Source organism: Pygoscelis adeliae, unplaced genomic scaffold (assembly GCF_000699105.1).
Source record: "Pygoscelis adeliae isolate BGI_AS28 unplaced genomic scaffold, ASM69910v1 Scaffold124, whole genome shotgun sequence".
Classification (NCBI taxonomy): domain Eukaryota; kingdom Metazoa; phylum Chordata; class Aves; order Sphenisciformes; family Spheniscidae; genus Pygoscelis; species Pygoscelis adeliae.
Genome location: NW_008824791.1, coordinates 1,819,645 through 1,828,382, shown reverse-complemented (window position 1 = coordinate 1,828,382; position 8,738 = coordinate 1,819,645). Strand labels below are relative to the sequence as shown.

The 8,738-nt window shown below is 39.3% G+C and overlaps 1 protein-coding gene across 1 annotated transcript in view; it reads right to left on the bottom strand.

The window, feature by feature from the left end:
* Nucleotides 1-8,738, bottom strand: part of EPHA3 (EPH receptor A3) — a 231,713-nt gene that overhangs the window by 214,845 nt on the left and 8,130 nt on the right. Inside the window, 1 exon segment of the mRNA XM_009323937.1 lies at nt 813-877. Within this exon segment, the coding sequence (XP_009322212.1) occupies nt 813-877 (65 nt within the window).

Sequence of the window (8,738 nt, the reverse complement as noted above, 5' to 3'; positions counted from 1 at the left end):
AATGCAAGAGTCTCTTTGCATATCTGCGCTATGCAATGTAGAAAGAGAGTAATGGGTTGTTCCTACACACACACATTCCACAGAGACAAGAATTTGGGGAGTGACCAGATATCAGCACCACTGGACAGCTATGCACTGATATTAAGTCATCAAAAATTTTAAAAAGAGACTGGTGGCAAATGCTATGTAAAAATGATGGAGTTAGCAAGTTCGAAAGCACAAATGCTCCAAGACTGCACTTTTACTTCTCCAAATAGAATGCCTAGTTTCATTAGATCTGGATACAAGGTAAATAAAAAAAGAAAAACAACCCTCAAGAACTATTTAGACATTTCTTTAATAACGTTTTAACTCCTAAGTAACAGTACTTGAACAATTCAGCACAAAAGTTATCCAATAAGTACTTACATCACCTGCTATGCCCACACATTTTTAACCTTCCACAACTTCCATCTGAATAAATTAGCAAGTGATACTATGAAACAGTCCCATGATATCTTTTAGAAATACACATTGGGATAGAAGACAGAACAGTACCTAAAGACATTTTTTTTTTTTCCTCAATGCACCTCTTGCTTTCATTTTCTCCAGTAAGAGTGAGCTCTTCCTGGGGATTACATGCAGTGCAATGTATGTTCTAAAGGGAAGGCACCATATCTATATAAGCCACATATTGCAAGTTTAAAGCAGACTATTTTTGAAGCTCCAAAGAACCAGTGCTATTGCACGGTGTCCTCTGAAGAGGAAACAATGGTTAAATAGCACATTGGTCTGTAGCAGCACTTTTCCATTTCACAGTCTAGCGCACTCACCCCATGTGATGGGTAGGAGATCCAGCCCAGCTCCCCTTGAATTGTTTTTGAATCCAGCAGATTAACTACAAAAGAAGACAAAATGAAGAGGAATGAGTTTCATTTGCCTCTGTCCAGTTAACCTCAGTTACCCATACCAAAAGATGTGTTTATTTGGGGACCTTGTGAAGCAGTTGATTTGTTCAGGTGGCCTGGCAGTTAGCTACAAAGAAGAAAAAGACAGACAACTGAAAAGGATTGTCTTGTTTATCTTAAAACATGGTATGAACAGCAGACGGGGGAACTTTGCAAAAAAAAAAAAAGCAACAAAAAAACCAAACAATGGATCGCTGGCCAAATCAATTACAGCAGGGGGTGGGAACAGAGCGCTTCTATCAGCTGCACAAACCACAGCATTTTCCCCTTGGACACCTGAAATTTGGGTCAATGCATCTATCTACATAGGTGAGATCTGAATATTTTAATCATTATTTGATTAAAGGCCTGTATTTGGCATATATAATGTTCTCAGAATACAGGAATAAATAATGAATGCTGATTAAAGTCTTTCCTGCAGTTCTTTCTTCCTTCTGATCTAATTTGTTCTCAAATTGTCTTGTAGTAGTGAAGTGTTTTCTAAATGTCATGTGTAACACCTTAGATACAAAAGTAATTATTTATAATGTTATAAGTTCAGACAAACCTACTTTTAAAGAGGGCCATCAATTCACTGCTAATCTTGCTGGGTTTTTTTTGAGAGGCATGCAACAATTTTCAGAGTAAGAAGGAAGATTTGATTTGTAAACAGTCTGATATAAACATTTTCAGTCAATCAAATCACAGTGTTTTTATACCCATTTTAAAACATGATAGGTATTTAAAATAAATAAATAAAAATTAAAGGATATTCTTCTTTGGTATTTACTTATTTGGTTTTTTAGAAGTACAAAACTAAATTCTGTTCCTAGTATAGTCACCATATAGTCTCCGAGCGCTTAATCACACAGTTCCCTAACTAACCATTTATTTACTAACATGAAGCAGAACAGGTGAATTGATACAAAGTATCATACAAAAAAAAAAAGCCTCTATATAAATACAACCGATGAAGTATGAGTACACAAGGTGACAATGCTGTTCGCAACTGCACCAATCTGTGCACCTTCAATATTTATTATCTGCGATTTGGGCTTACTTTTGTTGGTCCCTCCCCCCCCTTTTTGTCCTTCAATATGGAAATTACTGACAATGAGAAAAGACATAAATGCCACCATAGGCAAGGGAATTTTAACACCTGAGAATGATGGATCTATTAGAGGTGGCCACTGTAGCAGTCTGAGCAGCTTCAGCTTCTATTTGTAAGCCTGAAGGGTTGTCACTGCTCTGATAACCAGGTGGTCTGCGTATTGGTGCTCAGAGAAAATAAAATAGGACTAGGAAGGGAAAAAATGAGGGAAGCTATCTATGAATCTGCTAAGTTAAGCTATTTGTATTATTTCAGCATCCTCCTTTTAATTGCTGTTTAATTTTGGACATCGCTTAAAAAAACAGAGCTATGAAGGCATTTTTTTTTCCTGTTATTGGGATGTACAGGAGGAGACACAGTAGGGAAAAACAGGTGTTCAGTATTAGAAATAAGACCATGTTATAAACAACCATAAATATACACATTTGTCTACATTTGTGTGCACATGCATTTGTGTTGCATACGTGTATATATATGCAGTGCTATACTACCATGAATGAGCTGCTCTGCCATCTATGTGAGGAACAAGTGTTTCCCCCTACAGTTACATATCCCTTTAAAAGAAAACAAGTGTTTTGAATTTTTACCTACATCAATAAACAAAATATCTTACCTAATCTTACAGAAAGAACATAAGTCGGTACTATATATTTCTTAGCTCTGAATTTATCAATAATTAAATTCTCAATCACCTACACAAAGAAAAATCAGTCAACCCTTTATTGAGTGCATAGGGCTCTAGGCAGACTATTCTGAAGCAAGGTTTGCATTTATAAAAAGAAAATACTAATAAAAACTCAAAAGGAAAAAGTGCACTTCTTGCTTTCGTGACTACAAATTCTCACAGATTATGGATCTCCTGGGATAAGACAGGTATGTTTGTTGTGCATCTGCAATACATGGTGGTGAAGGAAGTATGACTTCTGAGGTAAATTACTTGGCAATAAGTTGCTAAGGCAAATCACTCAGAAGTAAACTTAATATATTTATTGTTTAAGAATAAACTGCTTGAAAACATGATTGCAGCCACTCTGAAATTTATGAATTCAGTCCAAATTCATCAGCCTCATCTGGAAGAATAAACAGGCAACAGAATCAAAACCTGGTGGTAGTTTCCCTCTCCAGACTTGCCAAGCAGCCTAGCAGTTAGAGCATGCCCTCAAGGTGCAGATCAGCGTTCAGCATCACTCTGTATCTCTCTGTGCCACCTGGATAATGCCAACTCCCTACTGCCTACCTGTCCCTCAGAGCAGGTTTACCAGGTTACCAGGTCCTCCTAGGAGAAGTACTCACAGACATTACGACAGGGCCATGTGGGGCAATTAAAGATTCAGTGCAAGCCACATGTGGCCCACGACAGGTGGATGCCCCAGCCACGGGGCAACTTGTGTTGCAATACATTGAGATCAAATTTACAACATTAACATTTTTTCAGCCTCTCCCTTTCATTCCACCTTCCTTATCTTCCTCATCTCCTTCAAACTGGCACTGCTAGGCAAACTACTTTTCCATACTCATGTGTTTCTCTACATTTTAGAAATCCTTAGAAGGGAGGTTTTCACACCGACTACAGTAGGATTCTAGTTCAGATGCAAGTCAGAGAATGCAAGTAGGTACCTAAAGAGAGTTGTATGAATGCTCCCATTACTGACAAAAAAAAAAAAATCAAACTAAAGCTACGTGCCAGACCTGTAACTTTATTAATAAGTAGTTTTGTGCTAAACATGTTTATATGCTTTCATACTGCACAGTCTTCAACTTCCTCCATTTTCATTTGTGCAAGAAGGAACAAAGCCTCTCATGTCAAGTAACTGTTTAATATCTAGCAGAATAAGATTGGAAAACCTCAAGTTCCTTCACCTATCTAGCCACATGGTCTTCAGTGACTATAAAGACCATTCTTTTTTTTTTTTTTGGTGAAATGCCAAGAAACAGAAGACCAGGGGAGGGAAAAAATACCCAAAGAAAGAAAACAATTAAACTGACCCCCTAGATAACTGTCACTTTGCCTGGATGTCTTTATCATTTGTCTAGTAAGAATTATATTACAGGCAAGCAGAAACACAGAGTAGACTGCTTAAGTGCTGAAATTGTTTAGAATCCAACTGAAATTCATATACACATTTTTTTTTTTTTAAAAAAAATCAGAAAAAAAAAATACTTTTCACCAAAGGGTACTGTTCTTTAATAGTATCTAAAATGCAAAACGTATTTCCTTCCAGCTGGTCACCTGGAAAAAACTCCTCCCTCTCCTTGAAAAAAAGCTTCTATGACACTCATTTTTCCTGTGACTTCAAGAGAGAGTTGTACACCTCGATAGGGAGCAAACAATTAATACAGAACTTACAGGCTGCAATCATCATGGTCCCTAGACAAAAATGATAGGGAAGGGTAGTGTTACATTTTGTTATTATATGACCTAACATTACATATTAATCTGGAAATTGAAGGAGAAAAAAGCATTTCCCTATGCTAAGACTGAAGAAATAAATAAAGAATGGATTCGATATTAATTGTCTGAATTTTTTTTGCATGGATTTGTAGGATTAGCTAAAAAGTAAAAAAGTAAAACTTTACACAAGCACTTGATTACTCATTTCAACTTCTTTCAACCCTGATATATCCTCTAGTGTAACAAAAGGCAACACTTGGTTCACAAAATTGACCTGACCAATTCATGAAGTGTAACATGAAGACATATTCAGTCAGATCATGATCAGCGGGCATATATCAGTGCGACCCCAACTTTTTCCCAGATACAATTAAAGTTAAATGAAAGCCGATGTTTAAAGGTACTGCAGTTGCCTACAGCCACGTATTTACCAGATGAAAGAGGGAACTGGAGAGAAGAGAGCTTAACCTCTCTTGCGGCACTGTCCTGTGCAAGGTCTGTGTCTTTAAGAAAAGACAAAAACAAACAGAAGAGGTCAAACTACTTTGTGTAGCAATACATCTTCTTTCCTTGCAAGTCTAACAACCAAGTACTCCAGAACAACTGGCCCAGTGAAGAGCATGGCTGTGCAAGCATTCGTAACTGCAGGTCAGATATGGTCCTAACTTCAGGGTCCGATTACCCACAGCTCTCATGTTCTTAAATGGGGTACTGGGGAACAGCAGAAGAGGAAGGGTTGGCATATTATGTCCCAAAAATAAAGCCAATAACTCTTCTTCCTTTCTATTACTGCTTTCCAGAAGAGAGTAAAGAGGTAGTTTTACAAGTCAGGCCACATCAAAAAGAATCAGGATTTCCAGGCTCTTTCTGAAGCTTATGCATTTCTCACCCAACTCATTTGCACTCCTTGTGTCTCCTCCTCCTGCAAAACTGTGTGATTATCATTCAGCTAACTCTTACAGACATCTCTGATGTTGACCAAGCCAGTTACTAAGAGTAACTCTTAAACTAGCTGAACAGCTTTGTTGCTATCAACGATCCTTTCCTACAGAATGCCTTGAAAAGGATCACTGGTTATGTTAAGGAGACACAGAGGAGTTCTCATTAAACAACTTTAAAAAAAAAAGTGCTGTCTAATAATCTCAGTGTGCTGCACTGGTGTTGTGGTTTAACCCCAGTCGGCAACCAAACACCACACAGCTGCTCACTCACCCTCACCAGCCCCGGTGGGATGGGGGAGAGAACCAGAAGAGTAAAAGTGAGAAAACTCATGGGTTGAGATAATAACAGTTTAATAATTGAAATAAAGTAAAATAGTAATAATAATAAAATATACAAAGTCAGTGATGCACAGTGCAATTGCTCGCCACCCGCTGACCGATGCCCAGCCAGTCCCCAAGCAGCGGCCCCCCCCAGCCAGCTTTGCCCCCGTTTATGTACTGAGCATGACGTCACATGGTATGGAAAATCCCTTTGGCCAGTTTGGGTCAGCTGTCCTGGCTGTGCCCCCTCCCAGCTTCTTGTGCACCTCCTTGCTTGCAGAGCATGGGAAGCTGAAAAGTCCTTGACTTATTATAAACACTGCTTAGCAACAACTAAAACATGGGTGTGTTATCAACATTATTCTCATGCTAAATCCAAAACAGCACTATGCCAGCTACTAGGAAGAACACTAACTCTATCCCAGCCGAAACCAGGACAATTGGTTCCCATCACATAATTAATTCCCTTTAAAACTAGTGGTAAGTATGAGGGAGAATTTAATGGTATTAAAATACTGCAGTACAAACTGAGCAACCATCACTTCTAGCTCTAAAAATCAGTGACTTGGTCCTTCCATACAACAGCCTTGCTCACCGTACTGTACACCGTAGCTACTTCTGCCAAGTGGCAGCATACCAGCAAAACGCCAATTAAGAACATGTTCTCTTTTTAGAAGCTCTCTCCTGCCCGACTCTTCTGGCCTTCGCCATTCACAACTGCAAGAGAAAGCATTATTAGTTCCCGCAATATGCATTTCTGCCCAGGGGGTAAAGATGAATGTCTTTCCAGCAACTGGAGCAGGGACGTGGATGCGAAATGCAAAGCTCGCTCGCTCCCCTTTTCATGGCATCAGGCAGAAGACAAATGAGGGCTCGGGTGGAGTTTGACACGTGGGCCTGCTCACGCTATCAGAAACTGCTTCCAGTTTGAGAGTGATGGCAGAGGGCCTGCTGTGGGGCTCGCTAACAGCAGGTTTCAACAGGAGTAAGTAATGCCAGTGAAAGAAAAAGAACCATAAAACTAACAAGATACCTGAATACAGTCTGAAAGCAGCAGCATTTCCAGAAACACATGGAGTAACGACTGCTACAATGAGCTGAACACAGTATAAATACCTCCCCCAGTAAAAAAAAAACCAACAAAGAAATGTTGTGCCAGGTAGAACCACCCTGAGATCCCCCTCACTACCTAGGAAATGGGGAGGAAAGCCTGCTAAGAGGCAACTTACAATATCTAAAGAACCACCCACAAACAACTTCACCACTGGAAAGCATTTCCAAATCATATTCTTTATATCGAAAATACAGAGTAATAGTCAATGAGGTAAAATATATAAAATATTTCTTCTTCAACTAATTAACATTTCCAATTAAAAGTTAAAAAAACCCCAAAGAACAAGAAACAACCACTGTTTTGTGTTTTCCTGTTCAGCATCAAACTGTCAGTTTAGAAGTATGCTAGTTAGTTATTAAAAAAATGCTCACAAATGGGAAAATTAAATTTGCTATGCAACCAAAAAAAAAAAAAAATGGTGCATGCCCATAATTGAAACGTGTCATATAATCCTGAGCAGCAAAGAAAATACTTTGTGGCAGGAAGTCAGCCAAAACTTGGTTTTGGGGTGGGACAGAGTGGAGTCAGCGCAAACCCTGACGTACATTTTTAGAATGGTGGCTTCTTCCTGGCTAAAGGGACTTCCACCTGGATTTTCATTCATCTACGGGTACAGATCTGAGTCTTCTCAACTTTCCATTCCCCCAGAAGTGGCGAAAGTGAAATAAGAGGAGCTGCAGCAGATCAGCTTTGTGTCTTTGGTTTATTCTGAGGGTAGAAGCAACATCTACAGACAGACAGGCTGGGCCCAGGCAAGGCCAAAGTTGTACCTTGGTGCATTCACTTTAATTGCCAACTAGGATCAGCTATCATGTTGATGTTACTGAAATCATGCTGAAATTTGCTAAGGTAGACCACGAAATCTTTAGGAAGGGACAACAAATAAGTAAATAAATAAAATCAGTAGATAAGAAACCGCTCCATGAAATAATGCTAACCAATGCGATACTCTCTTCATGGAAGGGTGTTCAACAGTGAAGCCTGGTTCTAAGCAGCAGACTTGGGGCCTGATTTGCTGCTTGTCCATTAACAAAAAAGTCAAGTCTGCTGTGACTTTATGGTTCTACATTTCCCCCCAAATGTTATAATGCAGATGTCATTATTGCTCAGAAGAAAATGACCTTAGCGTAAGAGAGATCTGATAGGTCCCCATCTACTAGCTCTGCTTTTACAGCTGTGTCTCCCTCCAGCCTGGGGCACCCTCGGAGCAAAGTGACACTAAGCTACATGGAGTAAAGTCTCCTAAAAACAGCCAACAGAACGTACTTTGTAACACATACCCAACCCAAGTGCCAACAAAGTTTGGCCCATTTACCACAGAACTCTTTTCCAAATGTGAGATTTCTCAGTGAGATTTCTGCTACGGCTCAAAGCCAGACTACAGTCCTTTGAGAGGCACAACGCTGTGAGGTCTGCACTTTCAACCCTTCTTGCCTGTGCCATTATACTGTACAATACAAATATGATTTTGTGCAGAACATTCCAAATTTGGCAACTGTCATGTTCAATCTGTGGTTAAATTGCTGACTGAAGAACTCCACCAGGGTGGGGGCAAGAGATGAACAAACAAGGGAAAACCAAAATGAATTAAAAATACAGTTGCTCCCATACTGAACATAGGAGTCTTCACAGAAGAAGACTGGATAGCCCAAGCCTCCATTATTTTCATTTAAACGTTCAGTAAACAACTGTTTCCAAAATTAAAAGACCGTGTTACAAATCTCAGATGAAAAGAGAAAAGACTAGCAATTGTGTGTCAAGTTACCCTATAGATTATTGATTCTATAGAACATATACGGTTCCTACATCAATTTGGATTATTTGGCAAATTCTATTTTTATGGCAGTTGCCCATAGCTTTCGAAGAGGAAGAGTTTCATTTTCCTCCCAGATTTTACTCTTCTCATCAAACACGCTCCCCAAGAGTGGCTGAG